The sequence below is a fragment of the Hippopotamus amphibius genome, chromosome 16, assembly GCF_030028045.1.
Source record: "Hippopotamus amphibius kiboko isolate mHipAmp2 chromosome 16, mHipAmp2.hap2, whole genome shotgun sequence".
Classification (NCBI taxonomy): Eukaryota; Metazoa; Chordata; class Mammalia; order Artiodactyla; family Hippopotamidae; genus Hippopotamus; species Hippopotamus amphibius.
In genome coordinates this window covers 18,672,854-18,686,870 of record NC_080201.1, presented here as the reverse complement: position 1 = coordinate 18,686,870, position 14,017 = coordinate 18,672,854, and the positions used below count along the sequence as shown (strand labels likewise).

At 54.5% G+C, this 14,017-nt stretch overlaps 1 protein-coding gene across 1 annotated transcript in view; it reads right to left on the bottom strand.

The window, feature by feature from the left end:
* Window positions 1–651: 651 nt before the first annotated feature.
* RANBP10 (RAN binding protein 10) overlaps window positions 652–14,017 on the bottom strand; it is a 72,577-nt gene continuing 59,211 nt past the window's right edge. The window contains exons 5-14 of the mRNA XM_057711663.1: window positions 13,248–13,270; window positions 11,230–11,414; window positions 8,729–8,841; window positions 7,147–7,255; window positions 6,899–7,047; window positions 6,502–6,706; window positions 5,632–5,753; window positions 4,973–5,118; window positions 4,563–4,674; window positions 652–4,133 (exon numbers count right to left, since the gene is read on the bottom strand). Of these exons, the coding sequence (XP_057567646.1) occupies window positions 4,003–4,133; window positions 4,563–4,674; window positions 4,973–5,118; window positions 5,632–5,753; window positions 6,502–6,706; window positions 6,899–7,047; window positions 7,147–7,255; window positions 8,729–8,841; window positions 11,230–11,414; window positions 13,248–13,270 (1,295 nt within the window). The 3' untranslated portion in view covers window positions 652–4,002. The remainder of the gene's footprint in view (window positions 4,134–4,562; window positions 4,675–4,972; window positions 5,119–5,631; window positions 5,754–6,501; window positions 6,707–6,898; window positions 7,048–7,146; window positions 7,256–8,728; window positions 8,842–11,229; window positions 11,415–13,247; window positions 13,271–14,017) is intronic.

Sequence of the window (14,017 nt, the reverse complement as noted above, 5' to 3'; positions counted from 1 at the left end):
TTGCCTTGTCTCTTGCTACTCCAATCTCCCTCACACTGGGTCACTCATCCTGTGGTTCTAACATTCCCTAAATATTTCTCAAACCTGCCTTCTTGTGTTTGGCCTTGGCCTTCTAGCTGGTTTCTTTGCTTCTAGTCTTACCTCCAGGTGGACAGCAGCATAATCTATTTTATCCCTCCTCTGCATTAAACCCTGATGCCTTGGGGGCAGAGGAGGCAGCTTGAGGCAGGAGCAGGCCAGTCACACCAGGGAGCATCCTCATGGAGGCAGGGAGGTCAAATGTACTGTGTCCCTATGTGCCAAACCCTGCCCTATGCATGCTGTAATCCTCTATCACCATGGGGCAGCAGGATTAAATGTTAAGAACAGGGAAAATGAAGCTGAGAAAGGTTAATTTCCTATGGCCCACCTTTTTGAATTTGCTACTTTGTCTCAGATGAAAGCTGTTTCTTGGGAGAGAATCAAAGCTTAAGTACCTATGTTCTTTGGGGTCTTGCAAAAGTCTTGAGAGTCCTTGAGGAGACATCAGAGGCCTGGGCACTGGAGAAGTGGACTGGGAAGGGGCCAAGCCCTCCACAACAGCTGTGCCTCACTATAGGTGCCAATCCCAGTTAAGACTCACAACAGAGACCAGACACTCGTGACTGCTCATGGATGTGTATTTTAATAAAAATAATTCTGTCAAAATACAACAGGAGTTTTTTCATCTCTCAAGTACAATTTAATAGGATGTTTTGTGTTAGAATTCTCTCTAAACCCTCCCACACCCACAAGTTTCATGCTAATGCCAAGTATCAACTTGCGAGGACAAAGGCAGAACCAGTGTGCACAATGTGGAGGACATCTGTGTCGGCTGTAGTTACTAACAGAGGAAAACCCAATGCAAAGAGGCGGCGCCTGAGGCAGCCAGAGTCCACAATCTGGCCACAGGTCCGGGTGCACGGGACTGGCAGTCAAGTAGGGCTCCGCTGCCCAGCTGCCACACGGTGTGCATACCTGAGTTGTGAGCAACCAAAGGAACTTTCAGCTCTGACAGGTCTCTGCCTCATCTTCTTTGTGCTTGCTTAAGGAGTAGGAAGGTGCTGGAAGGCTGGGCAGTCCCTGCTCCTCCATCTCTTGGTGTCCCTTTCTGCCGGCCTACACCCAGCCACAGACCCATGTGGGTGAGGAATAGGGGTTCTGGCTTTCTTTGCGCATCTGCCAGTTTCTGCTCTGGAAGGAGCGACCATTTGGTGGAGCAAGAGGAAAAGGTAAGTAGGGAAGGCTGCTCCCCCAGGGCTGAACAACCCAACAGAACCAGGTCTTCTTCCTGCCTCCTTGGTTCAAGTCCAGCGCTTCATTGGAACTCCTCCCAGGTGCCTTCCCCACTCTCAGCTCCTTGGAAGCAGGCTGGCAGGACTGGTTGTGCACAAGGGGCTCCTTGGGCTGGCAGGCAGGCCTGGACTATCAGCAAGACAGTGGGCTCAAGCAGCTTGATTTTGGTCCTCTCCACGGCTTGTGGGGCAAAGGCTTATGTCCCAAAGGTATGCTGTCCAACTGGGACAGAGAGCCCCTCTGGAGAGGAACAGAGTAAACAACTTGGACTCAGCTGAAACAGTGAGATAAGGCACAGAAAATGGGGAGGTGGCCGTGGGTACTGAGTGTGAGCCAGGCGGACACCCAACCCCAAGCAGCACGCAGCTGTCCTGAGCCCTCCTGGGCCCTCTCAGCTGCTCCACAACCCAAGCCCAAGCACCCATCCCCATCCCTGACACACCCCTGAAGGTACCAACTGCTCAGACACTGCTGGAGGCCTCACCAGCCTAACCCCTCACCAGCCATTCAGCTTTAGGACTAAACAGTGTTGTCCAATCCACAGGGATAAGGTTATTCCCAGTTCTGCCCTAATTTTGTTGTGTGACTTTGGCCAAGTCACTTAATCTCCTGGGCCTGTTTCCTATCTATAAAAGGAGTGGATTGGTGGAGTAGATGTTCTCTGAACTTCATTCCAATTGCAAAAGCCTCTGGTTTTAATTCCCAATCCTGCTTGCTTCTGACCATTTTAAGAGCCTGATGTTTCCAACCTCTTGGTTTGGGACCTAGGCATCCTCAGGTTTGCACAGGATGAATTTCTTCTACAGACAGGACAACACCTCCCTGATGGGTCGTGGTTTCTGGGATGCCAGCTGGGGCCCTAGTAGGGACCATGAAAAAGCAGCAGCCTACAGGATCATTCATGTCCCAGGGCAGAATTCTGGGAGAGCACGGGGCCAAGGGTCCTGACCCCATCACCAGCAATTAGTCCAACTCAATCATTTCTCTTGTTGTCCAGCTGTAGGCCCAGTGAGTTCTGGTGGGCACTGAATACCTCAGGCCATACCAACCATTCCTGTATCCACTGATGGAGAGCAGGAGCTTGGCCAGCGCAGATCCAGGCAGGGACTGGAAGCTCGACTTCTGACCTTGTCCCTTTGCAGGGGCTGCTTGTGCACTCCCTCCCACTGTGAAGCAGATGGGGAAATCCCAGCCTCTCCTGGGCTTGTGTAGGAGGCCTCCTTCCTTTCCTACTCCTGGGCAGTCAGTCCTCTCCACAGATGGCCGGCCCAAGTCCTGGCAGCCATCTTAGCCCTTCCTCTCCTGATTTCCCGATGGCAGTACCGGGACTGTTTTTGACCCACTAGCTATGAGGATCCGTCTGACATGGACAGTGGGACATTTGTAAAGCCCATGAGGTCCCTTCCTCTGGCCAGCAAATATTCATAACAGTCTTTCCAAAGAGTGGCCAGGGCCAAATTGCAAGGAGCTGCCTGCACAGCTGCAGTGAGGCCTGGCCTAGGGGGTCAAGAGTTCCATCCACTCCAGTGACTGGCAGCCCAAAAATCTATCTCCACGAGGTCCTGGCTTCTCAAGCATCAATTCCATCAAAGCTGTGCAGAGATGGTGAAGATCCAGGCAGGAAGAAGGCAGCCCCTGTACTCAAGGGCCTCTGTCCTGGGTATGGAGACTTCCTCCCTGCAGCCTGACACACAGCAGCTCTCAGGTCAAAGGCAGGTAGTTTCCAGGCAAACAATTTAGAGTAAATGAATTATTTGGCCATCTTAACAACGAGGGGAGGCAGGATGTTGAAAGGGGAAGAGAGAGAGAGGCAAGGCAGGCAGTGAGAGGCAGGGCAGAATGGTAGAGAGCGTGCTGGCCAAGGACCCTCTACTCCCTTGCTTTGCTGTGTAGCCCTGGGCCAACTCATCTCTTCTTTGGACCCTTGGCCCTGCAGTTCTCTGCTCAGTTCGGCTCTCAGGGGCCTAGGGACCCACACCTCTCTGATGCTGCAAACCAGCTTAGCCTGACCTGCCCACTATGTGGCCCCCAAAGCCCACTGGGCTTCCCTAGCCTGCAGCTGGCCTGTGGCTCAACAAAGGGGAAGCCTGAAATAAGCGAATCACTTGGCTGAGGTGACAGAGATGATTCTTTTTTAATGAGTTGGACTCAAATAAAAACATATGGTGTCTGGACAGCCTCACCCAAGAGGTGCTGGACCACGAACACTACGATAAATACTGTCTTTTTTAATATATATATATATATATAATCTCATTTTTTTTTTATTTATGAAAATAATAAGCTATCACCAACTTGGATAGGCTTCATCACTAAATTAGCAGAAACCAGCTCAGCACAAACTCTCCAGAGATAAATACTGGTGGCTCAGTCAGGAGCGGGAAAAAAAAAAAGATTAAAACACCCCAACCTCTCCTCAAAACAAACTCCCTCTTTCAAAACAGAAGGCGCTACATGAGAGTAACCAGCCAATACTGTGTCACAGGCCGCTGCACGTGAAGGGGGGAGAGCGGGAGACCGAGGGTGAGAGAAAAAGAAAGGAAGGAAGGAAAGGAACGGGGGAGGCCAGGCAGGAGGAGTGGACATTGCCCATGGCTTCCAGGTCCCTGCACCAGTGCCGATGGAGGGCAGGGCTGCTCCAGCCCTGGGGCCGAGGGAGGGCCAGGCGGGGCCAGCCAGTGTGGTCAGCTAGTGCAAGTAGTCGTCGACTCTGGCAAAGGAGCACGATCCCAGGCCCGCTCGGGCCATGAGCCGTAGACACTCAGATGCCTGGCCCAGGGCGAGCATCAGAGGGGGCTGCTTGGGCAGGTTCTGAGACTCTGTGGAGAAGAGACAAGGCCTCGTCACTGCCCTGCTCACGGCTGCACCCAGGTCAAAGTTCCCTTGGGAGCAGAAGGTGGGGGGAGTGGACAGACTCTCTCGGAACAGCATGTTCATGTGTCTCTGTGTGAGCATGTCCCAGCCACCAGGCCGTGGCCCTGCCAGGAACCTGTGAACCTTAGCTTTCTTTAGAGCAATGAGCTGGCCTGGGCCCATGGTCATAGTCTAGCCAGCCAACTCCGTTGGGCAGAGGGAGGTCAGAGTTTAGGTTCAGCCACAGGAGCCCAAGAGTCCTGTGGGCCACCAGAGAGCCTCTGGGCAGAGCTCACTGCCCTGATTTGGACAAACATCAGCAATTCCTAGGGAGGGGTGAAGGGGCCACCCCGGGCACTCACCGGCCAGCTTCTGTTTTTGTTAGAGCCACTTACCTAAAATGGCGCTGTTGAGGGCAGCGCACACAGGCTCCCTCTGGATGGGGTCAAGCTGCTGGCCAACTGGGCAGCTCCAGGGGTCTGAGTACGCAAGCAGGCTGAAGGCATCCTAAGGGACAAGGCATTCTTGAGGACTGTGGCATGCACCACACACACCAGGGGGCTACAGGGCCCTGCGTGGTGCCCAGGGAAGGCACAACATACTCCAACTGTAGGGCTGGGTACGGCTGTGTCCTCCCCAGAACCTAGAGAGGGTGGGGCGTACCCTGGATGTCCCGTTTCCCACTGCAGACTTGACTAGAGCCCCCTCTGTCCTATGGCTGCTGCTCCCAGTGCCCTCCCAGAGTCACCCTGCCCCCCCACCAAATGGGGGCCCATTCTGTATCAGGGCCTAGCTTGTTCTGTACCTGCAGCATCTCTGTGTGGGCCAAATTCTTGCCGTATTCCCGGCCCAGCTGCTCACTCAGTGCCTGCAACTCGCGGCCAAACAGGATAATCCTTTCTGTGGCCGCCTGATTGACCCCGCAGAGCTGCCGCCGAGGATGCCCATCATCTGCACCCAGAGCCCAGCAGAGGACACATCAGGAGGGAGGAAGAGAGAAAGGGAGGACTACGGTGGGGACCCCAAAGAGAAGAGGCCAAGAAAGACCTTGGCTGGGGGTGGGGTAGGGTGATGCAGCTTCTGCTAGAGGCAAGTGAAGGCTGAGAGGCACAGGTGGGCCATCCAGAGCTGAGCTGTTCCTAGTCCACCTAGCACATGGTCTAGGAATCAGACAGGACTCAGCAGCTTTCGCTCTTCTCACCCTGTGCAAGATGCAAGGGTGTTCACAAAGGTGCTTGCTCTCACCAACCCCCTCCAGCCACAAACGCAGGGAACTTGGTCTGGACAGCAGGCAGCCTTGCCACCTCAAGCACCTGTTCATGATTGGCTAAGGAGGCAGTGGACCAGATCTGGACAGAGCTTCTCAAGCCACCAAAGCCTGCCCACCCAACCCCCACAGAGGCGAGAGGGCACCGGGACTGAGCACTGCTGCCTGTGGGACAGCATGCGAGGCCATGGCCTTACCCATGCTGGACTCATCCGCCTGCAGGTCCTCATGCTTGTAGGCACCATTGACGATGCGTGTGGACATGCTCTCCAGCACGCCATTGGGGTAATGTTCCGCCTCCATCTCCATCTCACTGTCGCTGTGGAGAAGGGTTGAGGTGGGACTTGGCCAAGGGGGTGTGGTTGGAGCAGCCTAGCTGGGCCTCCATTTAGGCTGTAGCCACAGGTTGCTGTGGGTAAACTGAGGTCCCTTAAGGGCATGAAAGGACAGCTCCCAGGCTTCCCAGCCTCTAAAACTTGGGCTCTACTGTGGTACCAGCCATCTCAGAGGCTTGTTACCTCATTCCCACTCTGGTCCCAATGCTGCCTCTGTGACCCTCCCCTCCCTGGCCCTCTTCTGAGTTGGCACACCTCTTCTATTCACCCCCCCCCCGACCCCCAATGACCAGGGCAGGTGAGTCCCTATAGGTATCTCTGGAAGCCAAACCCAGGTCAGCCCTGAAGCATGCCAGGAGACTGATGAAAGCCACCTATAGTCTGCAGCCTAAAACCCCTGCTTGCCCAACCTGGTTGACTGCAAGCTAAGCCCAGTAAAAGCTCCTTTAGTATAAACCCTGGGGGTTCTGAGAGGCCTGATATCCTTGGAGGCAACCACATTCTCAGTGTCCAGCGCCTCTGGAGAAAGACAGGGCCAAGGAAAGTGGCAGCTGAATCACAAATTGGACCAGAAGCTGGAGCCAATGCCTGGCCTGGCAGGTCAGCAGCTACTATTCCAGGCACAGACCTGGGATGGAGGTTGGAGGGTAAAGGGCACGGTGGCACTCAAAGGACAGGCTGTAGTGGGCGCAGAGCAGAAGGCAGGAGGAGGAAGCAGAGCAGAACAGGCACCTGGTCTCCTGGTTACTGGTACTGCTGTGGGGTTGGGACTTGGTGGAATCTGTTGAGTTGGACTCGGAGTAATTGACTGAGGATGGAGATGAGGAGGATGAGGACGATGACGAGGAAGAGGAAGAGCTGGGTGGAGGGTATTTACTGTGGTTCTGTTTGCTCTTGCTGGAAGCGACGCCATTGCTGCAGCTGGGACTATCTGCTCCTAAAAGCCAGGGGACAGTTAGAAGAGGAGGGGCAGCTTGCCATCAAGCAGGGCCCCAGGAATAACTACAATGGTCCCATTTCCCTTTCCCCAATCCAGCAGCAAGCCCTGAGCCCACCCCTGGGAAGGGTGTATGGGTGGCCCTGCTTCTCCACACCAGTTCTCCCCAGAGCCCTCTGGAGAGTGGCTGACCTGTGTTGTGCATGTGGGAACTAGTGGGGCCATGTCGGGGGCTGAGGCTGGGGGAGCCAGGGTAGCTGTCCTGGGACTTGGGGCTTCGGGAGCTCAAGCTGCGGACCTCACTGTCAGTCCCATTCACCATCTCCACAAACTGTCGGCACCTGCAGAAGGAGCAGAGCAGCAACGCTCTGGGCTTGGTCCGGGTGGTATATGCCCACCACCAGCTGGGCTATGGGGTAGTGGGCGGTGCCCAAGCTTACTTGAGCATGAAGAGCAGGTTGGGGTTGTGCTCCAGAAGCCCTGGGTAGAAGCGCTGTGTGGTCTCAATGGCCTCACCCACGCGGCCCTCCAGCACCAGCTTCTGGATCTCTGTAGAGAGCAAGAATGCGGCAGTGAGCGAGGGGTCGCAGACCTTCCTCACAGCCACACGCCTACACACTGCCGGCCCCAAGCACGGACCAGCCGACAGTCAAGTGGGCTGGCCCAGAGTGGCAAGCCCTCTGAGACGCTCACAGAAGAGGCTGAAGGAAGAACCTGGCCACCCAGCCCCACACTAGATTCTGATTTCTGTCAAGTGTCAGGGAGTCCTCAAAGAATAAGGGGAAAATGGAGGGGGCGCTCTCAGCCCAGAGGCAGGAGGATGAGTTTGGAGGCCTGCTCCTATGGAGTAGAGGCTGCCAGGGACCTGGGCTGGGGGAGAGGTCCTGGCTGTGGGAGCGTAATCTGGGGATGGGCACCCGGGCAGCTTCGTGGCCCAAGAGGCTCCTCTTCAGATAGACGTCTCTCCTCAGGCCTTACAGCGGGGGGTGGCAATGGGAGCGTGTGGTTTCTCAGCCAGGGACAGTGTTTTGGCGTCTTCAGGGGCTGCAGCGTGTCCCCTGCTGAGAAAGGAGGTCACCCTCCTCACACTGGCAGCTCTGATGCTGACCCCTCTCAGGCCACTGGCATCATGCTCTTGCCCTGGTGCCTGGTGCGTCTTGCTGGGAGCAACGTCTGGGTCTGAGGCTCTCTCATTTGTAGATCCCAAGTCTGGGATCCTCTCCGTCTGTCTGGCTGGGTGCAGCTTCTCTGGGAGACACAGACACGTGCACATACAGAGACGACAGGCTCAGAGCGACGCAAACAGGCACACACAGACACACATGTCCACACACACCTACTCTCCCTCACTCTCCTCTGCTGTTCCTATCTCCTTTCTGGGCTGTTTCCTCTTTCCCAACACCCTCCTTCCACAAAAGAGCCCCAAACCCGCAGCATGCAGGCCAGGATGAACACCAGGAAGCCAACGCTTCCTTTGGCTCCTTCTTTGTTTGTCTGCAAAGGGCAGGACCAGAGGTGGGAAGCAGAGAGAGGCCTACCCCAGCGGCCACGGAGCACCAGCCTCCCCGGTCTCACTACTTCAGGCCCCTCTCTGGCCAGGGGCAGGCAGAACCACTAAGGCTGAGTAAACAGTGGGAAAGGCAGGGCATTGGCCTGGTAAGATGCAAACACACTCTTTCTAGAAGACCATGAACAGGAGGCTGAGTGGAATCCAGGATGCAGCGGGAAACAAGCATGGAGGAGGCGGATCCAGCCATACCAGCCCCCAGCCTGTGCCAGGCCGACAGAGTATGTGCTAGGGAGGCTGCACCGAGGTATTTCCATGCTGCTGGACTGTCCTTCTGGACAGTGTTGACTTGAAAGACGGACAGCAGCAGGGCCTGGGGCTGGGCTGTGGGCTGGTCTTCTAGTGAGGACCTGAGCTGAACAGACTCCTGACAGGTTACCCAAGGCTGCCACGAGCCAGACAGCAGAATTAGGGGCAGGGGAGGGAGGGAGGGGGGAAAGGAGAATCAATCTTACTTTGTCTGTTCTTTATGGACGCTTGTTCTTCCTGAATCGGGGTTTCAGTCATTCGGGCAAAAGCCGTGGCCGTGGCACAATACCCATGATGCACCAGGTAAGATGAGACCATGCTAGAAAAAAGGAAACACTCAAGGTGACACTTAAGAACTGCATTTCTGACTGACTCCCTGATGGGACAGACTATCTCCCTGTAAGGTCTTCCCTAAACATATCTTAAAGATGCAACTGCCACAGAATGAGAATAAAGGGGCTGAAACAAAATGAAAACTTCCCCCACGGCTCATGCAATCAGGCAGCGGAGGGGCAGGTCACCACATCTGTCCTCACAGCTTGGAGAAGTGGCTGCAGTTTCTCTGGGATATGCTGCCCACAAGCAGCCAAGCGTGATATCAAAAGTACACACAGAGGCACATATCATCTCTTTACGAAGTGGCTGCCTCCTGGAACCTGCAGCAAACCCAGAGACTGCCGGGTCTCTCTGAAGGCTTCCTGGAAGGGCGGGTGGCCAGCCAAGCAGTCTGGCAGCTGCCCAGCGATGATGCATGCCACGTGCGTACCTTGTACAGACCCAGGAGCTCCTCTGCAGGTGCCCCACGCGCCCGGCAGAAGCATTTCAGCTCAGGTGCACCTGGCCCTCAAGAATGTTGGCTCTAGAGGGTGATGGGGAGCTAACCCACAACTCCACGATACACCACAAATCAAGGGCCCAAGAAGCCAAGGTTTCAGGCAGTGACATGGCCACCAGGAACCAATCTTTGGGAGATGGCCCTGAGAAGCCTGACACCCAGACACCATGTAATCCCACCCAGAGCTGGCTAAGCAGTGGCACACAAGGGCCCTCATATCTGATGTGGACAAAAGTGAATACTTTGGTGTGTGCATATGTCAATGTCATTATTATAATTGTCAAACACAAATGTCTGAAGGGCTGTCATGTGGAAGGCACAGAAGTTCAGCTATGTGTTCCCTCGTGTTTTAAGGGGTAGATGAGATAAAGTGTCTAGCACAAAGCGAGAAGTCAATATATACAACCTCTTATTAAGAAATTATGTGCATATAACATTATATTATGAATAAGAATTATAATAATTATATTATTATAAACATAAGGGCAAAATTTCTTGACAAAACAGGATTCAAATGAGTCCATATGCACATCAGAGGCCACTAAAATGTACAATCTCTTTGATGCAGTAATTCCACTTCTTGAAAGGACACCCAGAAAACAATCTTAAATATGGAAAACTCTTTTATGTACAGAAGGGTGACCTACAAAAGCAAGAGAGAGGAAATAACCTGAATCTACCACCAAGGGAAGCCAGCCAAACGACTTGTGACAAACGTGTTTGCGAGATAATATAGCCATTAACAATGTCCATAAAGTGAAGTGATATCCCAGGATATCAGTTATATTCAGGTCTTAGCAAACACTACATATGAACACACACAGACACACAAAATCATACATGTAAATAAATACATCCACGTGCTGAGCCCAAGCCCTGTCAGCTGAGAGTATTAGTCCCTCCCCCAACAGCTGGGGCAGCTCCACCTCTCCCCCTGCCTGTCCCAGCAAGCCTGCCATGGGGATTGGCACAGTGCTGGCCCTCTGAGGAAGGGCTTCTTACAATTTCTGGGGGCTGGGAACAAGATGTAGTAGTGCTGCTATTCCTGGGAAGGGTCTGGCCACCTAGCCCCTGCCTCCACTCTCCCATGGGGCCTGCCTCAATACCAATCCCTCAAGAGAGGAAGGCTGCACAAAGAACCCAGTGTGCACCCCACCCCCACCCACTGGACTCTGGTACCCCGGGGTCTGCAGGGCAATGACCAGGGCTGGCAGAAGCCCAGCCCTTTTCTGCCCACCCTTGGGAGCCAAGCTCACAAACTAACCCACCTCCTGGCAGAGTGGGTACCAGTCATTGCTTCACTCAGGCCTGCAGCTGGCAAGTGGAAGAGAGACCCATATCTGGCCTCCCTTGGGATTCTCAGCAAGACTGGCTCCCAGAAGAGTCTGGGAATTAAGCCCCCAAGAGCCAGCTAGGTTGGCCCTAGGAAGGACTCTCTTCTTACCACCACTGCCACAGATGCAAAGGACTTAGCTGGATCTGACCCTGAGAGGTGACCTCAGGCCAGAGTCATGGCATGATAGATACTCCCTATGATGGAAAAAAAAGTCCACAGAGGAAGAGACCACAGGGCGTCCTAGTACATCCTCTGCAAAATGACCTGGGGAAGGAAAACAGTCCTGCTGGTGATGTTATATACAGGGCCTTCCGATGCAGTTGATGGGGCAAAGGTTTAACTAGGAGCAGCTCTGGAGAACTGAACGAAGAGAGGAGCAGGAGAGCATCAGGCAGAACATTCCTAGGAGTGCTTTCCAGGAGGAACGCTACCCACTAAAGTTCATGAGAGCAGCTGGTAGCAGTACAGGGGCCTGCAGGAGAGTGAGGCCCCTGGGATGGGGCAGGGCTGGGTAAGGGCGGGAGTGGGGCACTCACTTCTGCAGCACCGCCTGCCACTCGCCAAGCCGGGCACTGATGGGGAAGCAGTGGACAGTGCCCTGGACCTTGGCACGCCACTCCCGCATGTAGTCCTCAATGTCAAACAGGAAGGGCTGCTGCCCAAAGTTGGCGTCCACAATCTCCCCAGGTGTCTGCAGGCCTACGGTGGGGTAGAGGTTGGCCTGAGGAGGAGAATGAAATGTCAGTTGGGCCCTGAGGGCAATGGGGCAGCAGGGCCTCGCCTCATCTCACCCCTGGCACAGAGGGGAAGGCGCTGGCTCCTGCAGGCCGTTGCTTTGGTTTTGAGAGAATCGCAGCATGGCTGGCGGAGGCAGGGCTAAGCCACATTCTACCCACCTCCATGGCAGAGACACTACTCCCCAAAGTCTGAGGGGAGAAAGCCAAACAAAAAAAAGCAAGCCAGGCTCAACATGGAGTCTCCTGCCCTGCATCAGAGGCTGTCGTGTCCCCAAAGCCCAAGGTCCCCCTTTGGGACTTGGCCAGGGCACAGAGAGGCAGGCCGGGCTCCACAACCCTGCAGGTGCGCCCGTGAAGATCTGCTGCAGGGGTGGATGATGGCTCCTCTCAGAAAGATCCAGGACCAAGGATCCCTTTGCCACAAAAATGGGGGTATATAAGCGGGCAGGAAGGGATGAGGGGAGAAAGGAAAGGAGGGGAGGAAGAGGAGAGTATGGCCAAGGGGGTTAGATGATTTAGACCCCCTGACACTGGAAAAGGGTAAAGAAAGGCTGCTGCCCTTCCTGTCTGAGGTTCACTAAGAGCAGGATCTTCTGGCCAGTGAGGTTTGGGCATGTCCCTCCGGGTGTGGGGCTCCCCTGCCTTGACCAGCTTGTGCCAGGTCACTCCCTCGCTCCATGTCTCCTATGGCTCCCACGGCTAGAGCCCCATGTCTCACCAGCCTCCTCCCCATTGTCCCTGGGCCCCCAGTCTTCTCTTCCACCTTCCATCCTCAGGCCCGTGTATCATTCCTGACTGTCACGTGCTGTTACTGCACACTGGGTTCAGCCTTTCTAGCACTTGGCACAGAATACCATCACATTCACGTCTGGATGCTTCATGTCACATCTCCACCGCTAGACTCTTCCCCACTCAGGGTCAGAATTCTCTTCCTGTGTCTGTTCTATCTGCCTCGGACTGCAGCCCCTCTCTGGGGACTGCAGGTAGGAGGGAAGGATTTTGATACATAGACAGAAGTTCTAACAGGATCCTGCATGTTGCAGTCTAGCCTTCAGAAGACCCCTCAGATCACAGGGGCATTTCCTATTCTTAGAGCATCACAGGGGAGAGCCCAGGATCCCTAAGCAGAGCCCCCAGAGTCAGCAAACCTTTCCTCCTTCCAGAACCCAGCAAGGGCACACAGAGCCAGGCCAGGCTCCCAGCATTGCGGGCGTGGAGGTCCTACATGTGAGAGACCTGTGATGACTCGTAACAAAGAAGGACTGGGGCGCAGGAGGAGGGATGAGCCCTGAACTAAGCCAGCCGGAAACCTCGCCCTTTTCTAAGAGGGGAAAACCCCACAAAACTCACCTCTCTGGCTCAGGGGTACCCTGCACAGTAGCAGGCTCAGTCCCCTAGGGCACTGGCTTTCCTCAGGAATCTCTGATGGGTATGCACAGGGACTTGGCTCCCTAACAGTTCAGGAACAATCTTCTATACTCTGCATGCCAGTCCACTGGCTATAAGCCACAAAGAACTGGTTCAGACCAGCTGAGCCATGGAGCTACCTCATCTCTGCCCACACAGTCCCCCACCCTCCAGCTGCCTTTGGAAATGCCACAAATCACTAAGAGTCACCTGCTAAGAGTCCAGGCCTTGCTGCTGGAGAGAGAAGAAGGCTGGCAGGTACCCCCTACTGGTACCTTCAAGCTGAAGGCACAGCACACATCCCTGGTTGGGGAAAGATGGGACTCCACACCCTGAACTTGCAGGTAACACCATGCCCTACCCCTGTCAGCCCCAAGGGCCAGAGCAGGAGACCCAACAGCAGTACTTACCGGGAGGTCTGTGAAGGCTATACCTGTGAAGGGAAGGGAACAGTCATCAGGCCACTTCGTTTTCCATGCCTCTGTGGGCCCCCAGAGGGTCCCTCACAATGGCTGGGGGAGGGGCTGGTCGCCATATCTCCCCTATGGTGGAAGACACGCACGAGCCAGGCCCTGGTAGGTTTTCACCCTGGCCTTTCCTTTGCTGAGTGGCTTGGCCAGAAGTGAAGTTGGATATTTGGGTATTTGTCCACAGCATTTCTACCCTCTCAGGGAAAACTTGCTAGGACTAAACCCAAATGATCTACCCTAAGGCCTCTCCAGGCCTGATCGTTCTCTTGATCGAACATGTATTTATGAAGACCTACTGTGTACCCCAGGCCCTTTTCTGTCCATTACCTCATCTGATCCTCATACCAACTCTGGGGAGCAGGCTTTCTTGTCCCCATTTTACAGATGTGGAAAGTAAGCCTCAGAGGTTAAATGATTTGCCAGCAGTCATAAAACCAGCAGAAACTAGTGGGACTGGACTCATTCCTAGTCTGATGCTCCAACATCATCTCTAAGCTGACAGAGCAGTGGAGACAGAAAGGGTGGCAGCTGCCCATCTTCAGCCCATACTTGCCCCGAGTCCCCAGAGATTCTGCGTTGACAAAGCCCAGGTTAACACTGGCCTATGTACCCTCTGAACCCTCCCGCCAAAAGAAGAAGCTGAATTTCTAGGGAATTTAGTCCTCAATCAGAAGTGTGGGCACATGGGAGCGGGACCCCAAATATATGAG